The sequence below is a fragment of the Macrotis lagotis genome, chromosome 2 (assembly GCF_037893015.1).
Source record: "Macrotis lagotis isolate mMagLag1 chromosome 2, bilby.v1.9.chrom.fasta, whole genome shotgun sequence".
NCBI lineage: Eukaryota > Metazoa > Chordata > Mammalia > Peramelemorphia > Peramelidae > Macrotis > Macrotis lagotis.
Window position 1 is genome coordinate 58,854,195 of NC_133659.1, and position 18,542 is coordinate 58,872,736.

Consider the following 18,542-nt stretch of genomic DNA (forward strand, 5'->3'; position numbering starts at 1 on the left):
CTAAGTCTACTAACATTATGAGAGTACCAACATCGTGTGTTGCTAATTGGATGGTTCATTCTCCCTATGTGATCAGCCCATCTCCTTTCCCAATCATATCTGTCACTAATAACATCTTTGGGAAACAAGAGGTGAGAATGTCAAAAGATCTTGCATTCAAATTCCACCTCTTACATTTACTAGATAAATGAACTTAGGAAGTCACTTAACTAACCTCAAGTTTCTCATCTAAAAATGGAAGTAATAATAAAAACCTTACGAACTTAATGAGGGGGGCAGCTAGGTGGCGAGCAGTGGATAAAGCACAGGCCTTGGAGTCAGGAGTACCTGGGTTCAAATCCGGTCTCAGACACTTAAGAATTATCTAGCCTTGTGGCCTTGGGCAAGCCACTTAACCCCGTTTGCCTTGCAAAAAACACCTAAAAAAAAAGAACTTAATGAGGTTCAGATGAACTAGTGTGTGTAATAGCTTGGAATCATTAAAAGTGGAATACAATTTCCCAAATGCAATTCTCTCTCTCTCTCTCTCTCTCTCTCTCTCTCTCTCTCTCTCTCTCTCTCTCTCTCTCTCTCTCTGTTGTTTTTCTCCAATTCAGTTTTGAATCTATCTCATTGTCCAATGTTTAACTAGTATATGGAGACTGATGCATTAACTTCATTTTCTATCCAGTCAAACTATATAATAAAGACTTGAGAGAATCTATTCTTTAACTATTTTTTTCTTATATGAAATATTCATAGAAATTCTTTAAATTGGTTTGAGATCTTATTAAAATGACTCTGTGGTATTTCAGGGATGGATACAATCAGTATGTCTGTAAGAACTCACAAGCTAGGCAATCCCTCTATCGTTTGGATTCTGTTACATCCAATGACAGTGACAAACACTTTTGTCAAGCAAATGTCTCTTATTATACATTTAATATTCATAATCCAAGTGCTATCAAAAAGAGAGAGATCTCTATGTTTGTTTTTTTAAATCAAGAAATCTTTTCTGATCTTAATGTAGATGCATAGAAATACCATTTTGGAGTAGAACTTTAAAGGGAAGAACTTTAAATCAAATGTTTTTAACTAAAACAAAATAAACAAAGTGATTCATTCATTTATTCAGCAAACAATCTAAAGACCCCAAAAATACAATTCCTGCTTTCATTGAGCCTGACTTATATGGTGTGGAATATATTAAGTTCATGAATGAAGTAATTCTCTTTTCTAGAACACTACTACCTGGGAATCATGATAGGGCTCAGGTAGGAAGTCTAATGGAGTAGAGGAAGCATGGAGCCTGAGCTATATAAAGTATTGCCCACAGAAACTAGAGATAGTTAATTAAAAAAAAAACTTGGGGAGGGAAAGGGTGATGGGAATCACAGGAGCTGTATTCAAATAACACTTAGGTACTTCTACAGAGTGACATTTTAGATATTCCATAATCCAACTCCAAACTAGTTTACAAGAATTATTTCATATTATTATTTCCCTTCTCCAATTTTGCAATTCAACGAAACTCTATTAGTGGTGCTCCAAAATTCATCATATCTTCTCCTGCATCCCTGAATTTGTGCTCATGAATTGTCCCTCAGTCCTACAATATACTGCCTTTGTCTTTGGGTCCTCAGGGAGATTCTTTCTCTCTACCATCTTAACTCTGCCACTGTCACATCTTTTGGAACCCCAAGAAACATAGTTCCTGACATGGTATGCTAAAAAGTAACATTTTTGAGAATTTCCAAATCAAGGATAGCCAAGTACAATATGTCCTAAGTCATTTGTTTGCTTAACAATCTTTTACTATTTCATTGTTGGTTATTTCTATCATAAGAAATAAGTGGTGCAGTGGATAGAGCACTAGCCCTGGAGTCAGAAGTACCTAAGTTCAAATCTGACCTCAGACACTTAATAATTACTTAGCTGTGTGGCCTTGGGCAAGTCACTTAACCCCATTTACCTTGCAAAAACCTAAAAAATAAAAAGAATTATACTGTGCCTCTGGCCCCCAACCCTCATCCTCACACATAAAAGAGTTGTTGCACTGATAAATGAATCTATTTGTGTTATAAATGTGATCAGGTACTAAGCAAGATGGGCAGAACCAGAAGAACATTGTATGCCCTACAGCAACAGGGGGTGGTGATCAACTTTAATGGACTTGCTCATTCCATCAGTGTAGCAATCAGGGACAATTTTAGGGTATCTGTGATGGAGAATACCATCTGTATCCAAAGAAAGAATTGTAGAGTTTAAACAAAGAACAAAGACTATTCCCTTTAATTTTTTAAGGTACTTTATTATGTAATTTTGCTCTCTTATATTTTATTTTTTCCTTGAGGATATGATTTCTCTCTCAACACATTCAAGTTTGATCAATGTATAGCATGGAAACAATATAAAGACTATCAGACTGCCTTCTGTGGGGGTTGGAGAAGAGAAGCAAGATTGGGAGAAAAAAATCTAAAGATCAAAAAACAATAAAAATAAATAAAAATAAATAAATGTAATCAGGACTACAATAATCATCTAACTGGTTGATTACAAGTCATCTAAATGACAACACTGAACTTATTATTTCATTTTCCTTTTTGGTCAAAAAGTTTTGATTAAACAAATTGCTCTATTTTTAATTATGATTCTTTGGGGAAACCGAGGCAGGTGGCAGTAAGTGATTTGCTCAGGGTCACATAGTTAATAAATATCTTAGACTAGATTTGAACTCAGGTTTTCCTCATACCAGGCCCCATATACTATGGGACCCCTAGCTACCTCAAAACACAGTAGCAAAAATATATTTTTAGTTAAAAATGTTGTTATTAAACTAATGGAAAAACAAAGAATAAAAACAAAATACTAATACTTGAATGAAACTTAAGGATAATGAAGTTAAAGCTAACTCTCTTCTACTGAGGAATCTAAGGTGAAGTTACCGATCTAAGATTACTGAAATTTCTTAGACAAAAAAGCAGAAATACACATTTTTATAGCTTCATAAATTAATTTTTAAAATCAGCATTCAAAAGTTGAAGTGTTTCATTTGATGCTTTTCTTCTGTATATTTGAGGTTCATTGCTATTAATGTAGGCATAGAGGTCTTATTTCAGTTTACTAAAAGTTTCAAGACATTTCTATGTAATCATCTATGTCTTTCACTCTTCGGTGCCTTCTATGTCCTAATCTCTTCTGGACTTTTAATTTATCTAACAAAGGAGGAAAAGAAGAAGCAAATTCCATCACCATCATTACTTCAATTCAATCTAATAAGCATTTACTAAGGACATGCAATATGTTACACACTGTGCTAAGCACTTTACAAATATTATTTCAGCTGATATGAGAACAAAAGGAAATAGTGCCTGCCCTGAAAATAATTGCATTCCACTAGGGAAAAGCAACAGGTAATCAGTTAAATAAAAGTAAAATATGTGCAAAGGAAATGAAAAGTAATTTGCAAGGTGAGAGCAATAACAAATGAGACATTTAAATGAAGGGAACTTTAAATGAAGACTCTAAACAGACTTGAAAGGAACAGAACCCCTCAAAAAGAGAGAGTCAAACAACTTTTCAGCTCAAAATATTTGGAGGGATTAAAGAAAGGTGGGGGATGGGGAAATTATTGGAAAGCTTTTAGTCACAATCCAAATCATAAACCTAGGCCCCTGGATCCCAACTCAGTAGACCAGTGGTATAGCAGACCAGCTGTGAGGGCTCCAGCCCCAGTGCAAAAGGAATAAAGCAAGCCCCAGAACACTGGTGCAATGGTGGGACTGGGCAAGGCTACCCCAATGCAGGGAGCAAAATATAAGTACCAGTGTGGAAAGCCAGTGATCAGACCCTGGGGCCCCAACACAAAAATCTTAGCACTGTGCCCCAAAGCCCAGAAGCAGAACTCAACATTTAAAACGAGCAAAATAACTAAAGAGCCCTAACTTTAGAAAGCTACTATGACAAACAGGAAAGATCAAAATACCAACTCAAAAGAGGAAAGCAATGACAAAATACTTGTATATGAAGCCTCAAAAGGGATTATGGATTGATCTCACATTCAAAAACTCTTGAAAGGATTCAAAAAGGATTTTTAAAACCAAATAAGAGAGGTACAAGAAAAACTGGAAGGAAAAAAAAACCGAAAACCAAATAAGAGAGGTAAAAGAAAAACTGGAGAAAAAAACTGAAAGAGCTATGCAAAAGAATTCTGAAAAATTGGAAGAAGCACAAAACTTGACTAAAGAAAACAAGAAAATAAATCCTTAAAAATTAGAATTGGAGGGGAGGCTAGGTGGCGCAATGGATAGAGCACCAGCCCTGGAGTCAGGAGTACCTGGGTTCAAATCAGTCAAAAGGTTCAGATCAAATAATCACCTAGCTGTGTGGCCTTGGGCAAGCCACTTAACCCCATTGCCTTGTAAAAAAACTAATAAAAAAATAGAATTGGACAAGTGGAAACTAGTGAGTTTATAATGCATCATAAAACAAAATTAAAAGACTAGAAAAAGTAAAGTACCTCATTGTAAAAATGACTAACTTTACATATTACTGGTCTGCCTGACAGCCATGATCAGAAAAGGATCCAGAGCAATATCATTCAGGAAATTACCAAGGAAATCTGCCCTAATAGCCTATAATGAGAGGGAAAAAAAGTTATTGAAAAATCCACTAATCTCTTCCTGAAAGAAATCCCAGAGTTAAAAACTGCAAGAACTATTAAAGCCAAATTTCAGAATTATTAGCTAAAGAAGAAAATACTGCAAGGAACCAAAAAGAAACAATTGAAATACCAAGCAACCAGAGTCAGGATTATGAATAATTTAGCAGATTTAATATGAAAAGGATCGACCTAGAATATGATATTTCATGGGGCAAAGGAGTTAGATTACAACCAAGAATCAACTACTCTGAAAAATTCAGCATATTCTTTCAGGAGAAAAGATGATCATTCTATGAAATGAAAGATTTTCAAACTTAGCTGACAAAAAGACCAGAAATGAACAGAAAATTTGAATTCAAACACAAGATTCAAGACCTATATAAAAAGGTAAACAAAGAAAAAATATGTTAGTCAATAAGACAAGACTGTTTACATTCCTATTCTCAAGAAAATAATATTTGTAACTCTCAAGAATTATATTTCTATTAGGACAGTTGAAAGGAGTATGGTTAGACAGAGAGTATGGATATAAGCTAATTGTGATGTGATGATATTAAAAACAATTAAAACATAAAGAAAGGGTTATATTGGGAGAAGTAGAGGGGAAGTTGACGAAAGTCAACTGCATCACATGAAGAGGCAGAAAACAACTGTTACAATAAAGGGTGAGAAGATAAGGTATGAGCATTAATTGAATCTTACTCTCAAAAGATTTGGTTCAAAGAGGGAATAGCATGCATTATCAATTGAGCTTAGAAATTTTCTTACTCAATAGGAAAGTAGGAGGGGAAAGGGGGAAAGAAGAGGAGAGAATTGTCTAAAAGAAGGGAGGAGGGGCAGCTAGGTGGTGCAGTGAATAGAGTACCAGCCTTGGAGTCAGGAGTACCTGGGTTCAAATCCGACCTCAGACCTTAATAATTACCTAGCCATGTGGCCTTGGGCAAGCCACTTAACCCCATTGCCTTGAAAAGTCTAAAAATAAAAAAATAAAAAATAAATAAAAGAAGAGAGGGTACACATAGGAGGGAAAAGGGGAAAGAAAAAAAGGGATAAATTATAGAAGGAAGGGAAAAATTGAGAGAGTTAATGTTCAAATACAACATATTGAAGGGAAGGAATAGGGTGAAAGAGAAAAAAGTAAAATGGGAAAAATAGGATGATTAAAAACAGAATTAGTAATCATAACTGAATATGAATAAAATGGACTCTTCAATAAAACAGAAGTGCATAATAGAGTGGATTAAAAACTAGAATCCTGCAATATGTTGTTTACAAGAAACACTTGAAGCAAGGAGCTAAACTCTGAGTAAAGGTAAAAGGTTGAGACTATATTCGGCTTTGACTGAAGCAAAAAAAGCTGTGGCAGAAATCCTGATCTCAGACAAAGCAGAAGCAAAAATAGACCTAATTAAATAAGATAAGGAAGAAAACTTCATCTTGCTAAAAGACAATGAATTAATTTCAATATCAAATATATATTCAACAAGTGGTGTATCATCCAGATTTGTAGAGGACATGTTAAGTGAGCTACAGGAAGAAAAAGACAATAAAGCTAAAACTCTCAAATTCCCTCTCTCAAAATTAGATAAACACGAAAGAAGTAAAGGAAATGAACAAAATCTTAGAAAAGTTAGATATCATAGATCTCTGGATGAAATTGAAAGAACATAGAAAGGAATAGAACTTTTTCTCTGGGGTGCATGGAACCAACACAAAAATTGACCTTATATTAGGGCATGAAAACGTCACAATAAAATGCAGAAAAGTGAAGTACAAAAAGCATCTTTCTCAGATCATGCTGCAATTAAAAATTAAATGGAAGAAAGGGCCATGAAAAGATAGATTAAAAATGAATAGGAAACTAAATAAACACCAAATCATGGAAACAATCATTCCATTCATGGAAGTGACAATAATGAGACAACATCCCAAACCTTATAGGATGCAGCAAAAGCAATTCTTAGAGGAATTTTTTTCTCTAAATGCCTATATGAATAAATTAGAGAAAGAAAAAAAATTAATGAATTGGGCATGAAACTAAAAAGCTAGTAAAAGAAAAATTTAAATTACCAATTAAATGCCAAATTAGAAATACTGAAAATCAGAAGAGACATTAAGAAAACTGAAAGTAAGAAAACTATTGAACTAATAAATCAAACTAAGAGTTGGTTTTATGAAAAAAACCAACAAAATAGATATACTTTTTGTTAATTTGATTTTTATAAAAAGAAAGAGGAAAACTAAATTACCAGTATCAAAAATGAAAGAAGATTTTCACAACTAATGAAGAGGAAATTAAAGCAATAATATGAGGCTGTTTTGCCCAACTATACATCAATAAATCTGACAATCTAAGTGAAATAAATGAAAATTTATAAAAATACAAATCACCCAGATTAGCAAAAGAGGAAATAAAATGCTTAACTCCATTTCAAAAAAAAGTTGAATAAGCTATTAATGAACTCCCTAAGAAAAAATTTCCAGGCCAGATAGATTCACAAATGAGTTTTACCAAATTTAAAGAAAAATTGATTTCAATACTACATAAACTATTTAGAAAAATAGGTGAGGAGGAGGTCTTACCAAATTCCTTTTATGACACAAATATAGTATGGATGCCTAAACCAGGAAGAACCAAAACTGAGAAAGAAAATTATAGACCAATTTCCTTAGGAGTCTGAATGCACACCAAAGCATACTATTTTCATTTTTAAAATTTATTTCATGCTTTTTCTTTCTGTTTTCATGGTTTTTTTTCTTTTTATTTCTGATTCTCCTTTCACAATGTGACTAAGATGGGAAAATGTTAAACATGATTTTACATGTATGACCTATATCAGATTACTTACTATCATGGGGAAGGGAGAGGGAAGGGAGGGAAGTAGAAAAACATGGAACTCAAAAACTTACAAAAAAGGATGAATGTGGAAACTATCTTTGCGTGTAATTGGAAAAAATAAAATAGCATTCAAAAAAGATTTTTAAAAAAGAACTGATAAGTTGGAAGACTTCAGAAAAACCAGAAAAGACTTACATTAACTGATGTGAAGTAAGTGAAATGAAGTGAACTAAACTAGGAGAACATTGCATATCTTAACAGTATCATTGTGTGATGATCAACTATGATAGACTCAGTTCTTCTCAACATTACAATGATCAAAGAAGATTTTAAAAGACCTGTGATGGAAATGCCATCCATATCCAGAGAAAGAATCTGAATGCACATCAAAGCATACAATTTCCACCTTTTTAAATTTTTTTTGCTTTTTCCTTCTTATGGTTTTTTCTGATTCTTCCACAGTATGGCTAATATGGAAATATGTATAACATGATTATACATGTATAACCATTATCAGATTACTAGAAATTCTAAAGTAGGGGAGGGAAGGGTAGAAGGAAGAAAACTTTACAAAAATGAATGCTGAAAATTGTCTTTATGAATAACTGGAAAAATAAAAAATTAATAAAGAATGAAGTGATAGTTGTCTCTGATCTGATTGGATGGCCCTAAGGATGCTATAAAGTAGGAATGCAAAAGTAGGATTTTAGCTGAACAAAACCATAATAACCTGTTTATTTTGATAGAAATTCTGAAATAAAGAATAAAGTACAGAGTGATAAAATATCATTTCATTCCAAAAAGAGAGAAATAAAAGACATCTTTGATTGTGTTTCTAATACAGAAGATTATGCCAGTGAAAAAAGTTGCAGTGATTGGAGCTGGGATCAGTGGGTTAAGTGCCATTAAGTGCTGCTTAGAAGAAGGTCTGGAACCTACCTGTTTTGAAGGAAGCAATGACATTGGAGGACTCTGGAGATATGAGGTAATTTTTAACTTTTTGCTAAAGTCCAGCATCTTTCTGTAAGTGAGGATTTAATTTTTTTACTTTCCATTGCCAGATAATATAACTTGACTAAACATCTATCAATCAATAAGCATGTATTTATCAATTCCCATGTGCAAAACACTCAATCTTTGGTGCTTCAAACACTTACTAGCAGCATGAACCTGGGTAAGACACTTAATCTCTGCTTCAGTTTCCTCATCTGCAAAAAGAGGATAATAATAGTACTCTCTTCTCAGTTTTATTGAGAGGATCAAATGAGATGATATTTTTAAAGGGCTTTGCAAACCTTAAATAATTTGCCAAGGAGAGTCTAATCATATCTTATTCCCTTCCTTTCCCACAGAATAGATTCCTCACTTTTCTGCTTAGCAAAGCAGAGAGCAAAGCAAATTTCTTTGTTTTTCATTAAAATTTTTATTTTAATTTTCCAGTTACATACAAAGGTAGTTTAGATAGATAATTCCTACCATCATCCCTTCCCTCTCCTCTCTCTACATGATGGTAAAAAAAATCTGATAAAAGTTGTACATGAACATTCATGTTTTACATGTTTCCATATTAGCCATGTTGTGAAAGAAGAATTATAACTAAGGGGAAAGCCAGAAGAAATAAACAAAAAAACATAAAAGAAGTTTTAAAAAGTGAACAGGTATGGCAAGGCAAGTTTCTTGTCTCTTGGTTATGCTCCTGAGCCATTTCAGCAGGTGTATGTCCAGCATAGGGAAGAGGGGCTAAAACATCAAATTAGCTGAGTGTATTATTTTCTATTTTCATTTATTATCTTTTGTCATTTCTTTCACTAGTGTAGATAATCGAGAAGGATAGTTTTGACTCCTGTAAGAAAAGTAGCAGACCAGTGAGTTTCACTTTTTTAAATAATCTTTGGTGCTTTCTTCACATAGAGAATTTTTTTTTGGTAGGAAAAATCAGAAGTGGGGAGACCCAGTATCTACAGATCTCTGACTTGCAATACTTCTAAGGAGATGACAGCCTTTAGTGATTACCCTTTTCCTGATCATTATCCCAACTACTTGCACAATTCGAAAATAATGGAGTACTTGCGAATGTACATCAAACATTTTGAACTTCTGAAGCATATTCACTTCCTGGTGAGTAAGGAAAGAGTGAATACATAGTTTGCACATTGCTCGTGGGGAGGATGAGTAGATTCACATGACTAGACCAGTAAAATGGAGAGAGACTTCAAATTTAATAATTTATTCATTTTATAAATTTACTAATAATGAGACTATGAGCAACCCAGGGCATAGAAAACAGGAGAGGAATTAAAGCTCCAATTTCTGAGAGTAAAGATATTTCCATAAATTCTGCAAGGAAATGTTGGATTTGAATAGAGGTTCTTAATCTGGATACATGAATTTGGCTTAAAAGAAACATTTTTTAAAAGAAACATTTTACTAACTACGTTTCCATATAATTGATTTCATTTCTAATCCTATGTATCTTTTTATATGACTTAAAAATATTATTGTACACCTCATCAGTTAGCCCAAGGAAGTCATGACTCAACAGATTAAGAATACCTGCACTTGGCATTACTATCTGAACTAGAATTCAGAAAAGGATGGTGGTAGTCACATACCAAAGTCTAAAATTCTCCAAAAACAGTAGGGTTTTAAAGATACCAGGCAAACCAATGTGTGCTTCTTCCTTTGTTCCCAGTCAAAGGTATGCAGTGTCAGGAAACGCCCTGATTTCTCTTCCTCTGGCCAATGGGATGTTGTGGTAGACGCTGATGGGAAGCAGGAATCATATGTCTTTGATGGGATCATGGTTTGCAGTGGTCACTATACTTACCCTTATTTACCACTAAAAGACTTTCCAGGTAAGTCACCTATAAGATTGGAAAGAGCTAATAAAAATTTTAAATATATTTTATATACATTCTATCACAGATGAGAACAAGAAATGAATGACCTTTGTATTGATCACTTATAAAGTTGTACATATACAATCCTGTTTTACATATTTCCATATTAACCGTGTTGTAAAAGAGGGACTAGAAGTAAGAGCAGGGGAAAACCACAAGAAGGGAAAAAAATGAAGGAAGTTTAAAAAAGTGAACCAATATGGCAAAGCTACTGATTTAGATAACTTGAATAGCACAATAAAACCCACAGAGAATCTTTGTATTATTTATTTGTATGCTGAATAAATTCAGATTTATTTTAGTAGCTAAGAACTTACATGTTTATGTGTATGCTCACATTGAAATGTATATATATATATATGCATATATAAATATGTATATGTGAATATATCCATGTGTGCATGTGGAAGAGAATGTGTATATATGTGTGTAGCAGCTAAATGGTTCAGTGAATATAGTACTGGATCTACAAGTAGAAAATCTTAGTTCAAATCCAACCTCAGTCATTTGCAAGCTGTGAGAAACTTGGCAAGTCCCTTAACCCTATTTACCTCAGATTCCTCATCTATAAAATGAGCTGGAAAAGGAAATGGCAAACTACTCTAGTATCTTTGCCAAGAAAATTCCAAGAGGGGTCACAAACAGACAGACATAACTGAAAAATGATTGAATAAGAACAAAAATGGTCCAAGGAGTTTCAAAGAGTCAAACACAGCTGAATAACCAAAGAACGACAATATAGATAGTAAATTTTCATTTTATAATACATGTATTAAATAATGTATGTGCATATAGAAATAGATCTGTGTGCATGCAAGTATATATTAACATAATATGATTAACATGATAATATTTTCAAAGACCCCAATGCTACGTTATACAGTAGGCATAAAAATTATTTTTAGACAAGCAGAAAAAAATACAGAAGGCAAACATATAGTCCAGAAGTGATTTATTTACTTAGGACCTCATTGGTCATCTCCAAAAGTTATAGACTCCCCAAATATAATTACTCATGTCTTCTTGACTTCAGACCTAGTAGCCTATTCACTGAGTCACTAGTGTTTCCTTTCATGGGGGTACTAAATTATAGCTGCATTTGTCTTCAAGCTCATCTTTCCCAATATTCTGCTGCCTCTATAAAGCAGTTATTATTAAATAAAATTCTAGTAAATTATTTTTGGCTTCACTAGAGAAGATAGTCTCCTCCAAGGTCATTTCATACTGATTTAGATAACTTGAATAGCACAATAAAACCCACAGAGAATCTCCTCCAAGGTCATTTCATAATGAGAAAAAAGGAAATGGCTTCCCCAAACTCAGCAAACAGGGCAGATTATGAAATATCTCCCAGCTCTCTATGATTTTAGATACTTCTTACTTTAAATGGCATAGTAAACAGAGTATTGACCTTGGAAATGATAAAGTCTAGAATGAAGCCTCACCTTTGATTCAAACTAGCTATGTAGTCCTTGACAAATCATTTAACAGTTAACTGTTCTAGAAAACTTTCTAAGGTTCTAAAATTACAAAAATGATGACCCAACTTACAGTAAGTAGGTTTCCCTATCTTGGAATTTCTTGCATCCATAAAATCACAAATTCCAGTTTCTAGTTTGAATCACTCAGCATGGAATATCATAAATAAGAGTGATGACCTGACATTAAAAAATAAAAGAATATTGTTGAAAGGCATAATGTGTCAGCCAGCATTTATTTATTAAGCAACTCCTACATATAGGTACTGTGTTAAACACTGGAGATACAAAGAAAGCTCAAAGACAATTCCTGCTGTCAATGAATTCACAGTCTAATGGGAGATATCACACTCAAACAGTTATGCACAAACTAGGTGGGGCAATGGATAGTACACCAGCCCTGAAGTCAGGAGGACCTGAGTTCAAATTTGACCTCAGATACTTGACTCTGGGCAGGTCATTTAACTGACTGCCTTGACCACCTCAAAAAGAGAATGCAAGTGAATTGGGTTTAAATGAGGAGGTGCTGTGCCAAATCACCAGCCTCACTCTTCTCCAGAGTCTTCAAGATCCTGTGGTCAGATATGGATCTGGATGACTGGAGATGGCCCTGGATGTGAGGCAATTGGAGTTAAGTGACTTGCACAAGATCCACAGCTAGTAAATGTCAAATGTCTGACATTTGAACTCAGGTCTGATGAATCTAAGACTGCTTTTCTATCTATTGCACCATTTCTCAGAAGGGGGATGGGGGAGGGAACAAACAAGTTTATTTGCAAATTAGTACAGTCAGCATACATTTTCAACCTTAAAACTTCAATAGAAGGATAAAGCATAAAACCATTTTTGAAGTTTATCTATGTGATTTTTTTTCTAGATGTCATACCAGATGGACCCTAATCTTAAAATGATCACAATATTTCTTTAAAAAGTTTGAAAATGTGTGACAGCTAGGAAGCACAGTGGATAGAGCACTGGCCCTGGAGTCAGGAGGACCTGAGTTCAAATCCAGTCTCAGACATTTAATAACTGCCTAACTGTGTGACCTTGGACAAGTCACTCTTAACCCCATTGCCTTAAAATTAAAAAAAATTAAAATTTTTTTAAATTTTGAAAATGTATTGCCATCTCTGTCCCCAGAGAAGATCTAAGGGTTATAATAAATACTTAACCTGGGTGATAACTTCTATCTCTTTTATCTCTTGCATCCAGTCTAGTAATTTATTGATTCAACTTCTCTTTGGTTAAAAGAAAAAAACTTATTAAGACTAAATCGTATATCACTATTAAGAACTGAACTAGATAATTTGCTAGAATCAGGGAGAAAATGTTTATACACAGAATAAATTGGATATAATCAATGAAGGAAAACATTAGCATTAAGGGTGATTGGGAAGTATTTTCTAATCCCCCCCTTCATGCTAATGTTGAATTAAGACTTTAGCTGAGACTTAAAGGAATACAGGGCAGCCCAGAACAGTGAGGAGGTAAGAGTATGTTGGGAGTGAGAGAAGGGCTAAAAGAAACAGGAAAGGACCAACTTGTGAAAGTCTTTAAATGAAAAACAGAGAATTTTATAATTGATCTTGGAGGTGCTAAGGAGTGCCATAGTTTACTGATAAGGGGATTGACAAAAGTGGACAAAATTGAGGGTATGCTCACATTGAAATGCATATATATATATATATATATATATATATATATGCATATATAAATATGTATATATGAATGTATATCCATGTGTGTGCATGTGGAAGAGAATGTGTATGTATGTGTGTAGCAGCTAAATGGTTCAGTGAATATAGTACTGGATCTACAAAGTAGAAAAATCTTAGTTCAAATCCAACCTCAGTTATTTGCAAGCTGTGAGAAACTTGGCAAGTCCCTTAATCCTATTTACCTCAGATTCCTCATCTATAAAATGAGCTGGAAAAGGAAATGGCAAACTACTCTAATATCTTTGCCAAGAAAATTCCAAGAGGGGTCACAAATAGACAGACATAACTGCAAAATGATTGAATAAGAACAACTGAGTGAAAGATAGACAGGAATGAGAGTAGATCAGAGGGAAGGAGATCAACGAGCAGACTATTACAATAGTCAAAGCATCAAAGCATGAAGTGATGAGGTAGTGGTCAGAGGAGAGAAGGGATTCATATAAAGTTAAAAATGATTGGACTTGCTTGTATGGAGTCTGTAGCAAAGTGAACATGAGAAGTAACTTAAAAGCAAATATATGACCATATTTGAATAGACAAATTTCAAAGGTATTGAGAGGCAAAAGATAATCTGAGCATTAAATTGTTGCCTTCAGATTATTAAAAGATGCAGAGAAAAGTTTCTGGAGCATTGTGTGATCCCTGTCCATGGAATATTTATGGAAAGACATAGATAAGAATCCCACAAGATGAGAAGACTTGAATGGATTTGGTTCTGCACTAATGCAAAGCTCCTTGATATCTATGAGATTATGCATCAAGCTAGTTAATCAACCAATAAACATATATTAATTGCTTACTGCTGGCAAGACACAGAGTTAGGTGCTGCACATATAAAAAAGGTGTTAGCTCTCAAGGAGATTACAAATAACTGAACATCAAAAATAAATACAGGTCCCAAAAGTCATAGTGCAGTTTTAAGCTTTAATGGTACAAGATTGCGCAAAGTCTATTTAGACATCATGTTTAGTATAAATGGAAACTAATTGGGGCAGCTAGGCAGTACAGTGAATAGAGCACCGGCCCTGGAGTCAGAAGGACCTGAGTTCAAATCTGATCTCAGCCACTTAATAATTACCTAGCTGTGTGACCTTGGGCAAGTCACTTAACCCCATTGCCCTGAAATAAATAAATGTTAATGAGGAGAATAATGCCTTAAAAAAAGCAGAATTGGCCAGATGAAAAAGGAGATAAGAAAGCTCTCTGCAGAAAATAACTCCTTCAAATGTAGAATGGAGCTAAAAGAAGCTGATGACTTTGAGAGGAATCAAGAAACAATAAAACAATATCCAAAGAATGAAAAATTAAAAGAAAATCTGAAATATCTCATTGAAAAAAACAACTGACCTGCAAAACAGATCCAGAAGAGACAATTTAAAAATTATTGGGCTACCTGAAAGTCATGCTCAGGCAAAGAGCTTTGACTTCATTTTTAAAGAATTTCTAAAGGAAAATTGTCCTGATATCCTAGAGGTCAAAACAGAATTTGAGAGAATCCACCAATTCACTCCTGAAAGAGGTAAAAAAATAACCCCCAGGATTATTATAGTCAACTTCCATAACTCCCAAGTCAAAGAGAAAATATTACAAGAAGCCAGAATGAAACAATTCAGATATTGTGGAGCTGCAGTCAGGATTACAAAGGAGTTAACAGCAACTACATTAAGGGCTCATAGGGCTTGGAAAATAATATTCAGAAAGGCAAAAGAGCTTGAAGTGCAATGAATAATCAACTACCCAGCAAAACTGAACATCCTTTTCCCGGGGGAAATATGGATTTTCCATGAAACAGGAGAATTTCAAATGTTACTGTTGAAATAGCCTGAACTAAACAGAAAGTTTGATCTTCAAGTACAGGACTCAGGTGAAGCATAGAGAGGATGGATGAGAAGGGCAAATTATGAGGTTCTTAATGATGATGAACTGTGTGTATTAGTGCATAGAAAGATGATACTGATAATACTCATATGAACCTTCTCATTTATTAGAGCAGTTAGAAGGAGCTTATATAGACAAGGCATAGGAGGGAGTTGAATATGAAGAAATAATATATTTTTTAAATGAAGGCAATGGGTGAAAAGAAAATTTGCTGAGAAAGGAAAGCAGAAGTAGAATAGAATAAGATATCTCATGTAAAAGAGTCAAGAAATAGTTTTTGCAATGGTATGAAAGAGGGGAAGGTGAGGAGGATTGAAAGAGCCTTCATTCTCATCAGAAATGGCTCAGAAAGGAAACAACATAGGGCATAGAAATCTAGAAGAAAAAGGGGAGAAAGGAGATGGGAGAAAGGGGACAACAGGAAGGGGGATAAAAGGGATAGAGTAGAGGGTAGATCATGGGAGAGGATAGTCAGATATAACACATTTTCTTTTTTACTTTTTGCAAGGTGGTGAGATTGGATAGCCTATCCAGGACCAAGGGACTAGGTGGTTACTGGGTCTCTGGGGTGGGATGTAGGCTTGGGGCCTTCCTGGGCCCAGAGCTAGCGCTCTGTCTGCTGCACCACTCAGCTGCCCATAGCACAATTTTAAAGAGGGACAGAGAGAAAGGAGAGAGAGAAAATATAATAAATGGTAGTGGGAAAGGATGAATGGAGGGAATTACAATCAGCAACAGCAACTGTGGAAAAATATGGAAGTAGCTTCTCTGATGGACTTATGATAATGAATGTCATCCACCCCAGAGACAGAGCTGATAGTATTGGAACACAGACTGAATCACATTGTTTTTTATTTTTCACCTTACTTCTTAAGAGATTTTTTTTTCATTTTTATGGGAATATGGGGGATTATGTTTACTCTTACAACAAGACTATTTTAGTAATATATGAATAAATAAAAATGTAAATTTAAAAAGCTTCAGGCAAAGGAGGATACTTTTACCCAACTCCTATTGCTATTCCTCACTAATAAAGTTGTAGTTAACTAATTTGTATGTCTTGATTATTTATTTGCTTTAAGTGTGTATGTGATTATTGACATAGATAAGAATTCCACAAGATGAGAAAACTTATGGGCGGCTAGGTGGTGCAGTAGATAAAGCACCTGCCCTGGAGTCAAGAGTACCTGGGTTCAAATCCAGTCTCAGACACTTAATAATGACCTAGCTGTGTGGCCTTGGGCAAGCCACTTAACCCCATTTGCCTTGCAAAAAAAACTAAAAAAAAAAGATGAGAAAACTTAAATATGTGTGTGTGTGTGTGATTATTGCCTCCCTCATTAGAAAGCAAGCTCTTTGAGGGTAAGGATTGTTTCATTTACTGTATTCATATTCTCCAGAAATTATGAGGTGGAGATGAATAGAGAGGGCATTCTAGACATAGAAAGCAGTTAATGTAAAAGCATTGAGACAGGAGATGAAAGGTAGGTAGTGTGTGTGGAGAATAAATAGAGAGAAAATCCATTTGAGTGAATTGAAGAATGTAATGATGAGAGAAGGTGGAGGCTGATATGCAGTGAGATATCGATATAATTGTGTTCAGACTTAATTAAATGGAAGGACAGAATGAGGGTACAGATAGTAAAAAGTTATGGTAAATTCATTCTAAATTCATTGCTTCTTCTCCATCTACATTTCTCTCTCTCTCTCTCTCTCTCTCTCTCTCTCTCTCTCATTTTTTTTCTCTCTGTCTCTTTCTCTTTCCTCTTTTCTTCCTCTCCTCTTTTCTTTCTCTGACTTTCTATGCCTGTCTATCTCTCTTTCTCTTTTGTTTCCTCACAGGAATCAAGAAGTTCAAAGGACCTTATTTTCATACCTGGGAGTACAAGAATCCAGAGAAATTTTTAGGGAAGAGAATTGTTGTGATTGGCATTGGGAATTCTGGAGCTGATGTGGCTTGTGAGCTCAGTCATTTGGCTAAACAGGTCTGCTTTTATTAAACACACTATTCTTCAAAGCAATCAATTTACAATCATCCATGCAGTATATGAACTTCCAGGCATGGCTGGAACTGCAAAGACTCACTGCTTTCCAGTTGTATTATGTTTAACATTCTAAGAATGCAATGCTTTAGGAATTTGCTCCTGCTATGGGAAAGTATTTTGATAATCTTATCAAATATGATCCTGTGTATTTCTTAGAGATAGTATGATATAGTGAATAGGGAACTAGGCTCAAAATCAGGAACACCAGGGTTCAAGCTCCACCTGTGACACATACAAATGGATAGCAAAATGGTACAGGATACAGAGAGCTAAATTTGGAGTAAAGAAAATGAGTTCAATATGCCTCAGATACTTATCATTTGTTTGACACTAAGCAGATCATTTAACCTCCCTGAGACTTAGTTTCTTCAACTATAAATGAAGGAAATAATGTCCTCCACCACCCAGTACTGTTATGAAGATTAAGTGAGATAATGTAGGTAAAGTATTTTGCAGATCTTAAAGAGCTATTTAATATCAAGCAATGATGAGGATGAGGATGAAGATGAGGTAAGGAAGATATATTGGACTAAGACAACTTCTCTCTCACCTAGGTGTTCCTCAGTACAAGACGAGGTGCTTGGATATGGAACCGTGTTTGGGACAATGGGTATCCCATAGACACTATACTCTTCACTCGCCTTTATAACAACATGAATAAGTGGCTAACGTCTTCCATGATCAACAACTGGGCAGAAAATAAACTCAATTCCAAATTTAATCACATAGATTTTGGTCTTCAACCACAACACAGGTAGGCGCAAGAAATGAGGTGGGAGGGGCGGCTAGGTGGCGCAGTGAATACAGCACCGGCCTTGGAGTCAGGAGTACCTGGGTTCAATCTGACCTCAAACGCTTGATAATTTCCTAGCCGTGTGGCCTTGGGCAAGCCACTTAACCCCATTGCCTTGAAAAATCTAAAAAAAAATGAGGTGACAGCAGGGGAATATTTTACTTTGTGTATTAAAGTGCACTAGTCAAGTAGGAAACTTGGAGATGGATTAAAATTCCTCTTCCAAATCCACCAGAGATCATATGCTAA

At 34.8% G+C, this 18,542-nt stretch overlaps 1 protein-coding gene across 1 annotated transcript; it reads left to right on the forward strand.

Moving 5' to 3' along the window:
- Positions 1 to 8,331: 8,331 nt before the first annotated feature.
- On the forward strand, positions 8,332 to 18,258 carry LOC141511017 (flavin-containing monooxygenase 5-like). Its single transcript, XM_074220357.1, has 5 exons — positions 8,332 to 8,466; positions 9,411 to 9,599; positions 10,174 to 10,336; positions 17,298 to 17,440; positions 18,055 to 18,258. Exons 1-5 carry the CDS (start codon positions 8,332 to 8,334, stop codon positions 18,256 to 18,258), a joined length of 834 nt encoding a protein of 277 aa, XP_074076458.1.
- The last annotated feature ends 284 nt before the right edge of the window (positions 18,259 to 18,542 follow it).

Coding starts and splice junctions, on each gene's coding strand:
- LOC141511017 (XM_074220357.1), top strand. CDS start 8,332: ATGCCAGTGAAAAAAGTTGCAGTGATTGGAGCTGGGATCAGTGGGTTA. Junction 9,600..10,173: donor TGAAGCATATTCACTTCCTG/GTGAGTAAGGAA, acceptor CTTTGTTCCCAG/TCAAAGGTATGCAGTGTCAG. Junction 10,337..17,297: donor ACCACTAAAAGACTTTCCAG/GTAAGTCACCTA, acceptor GTTTCCTCACAG/GAATCAAGAAGTTCAAAGGA.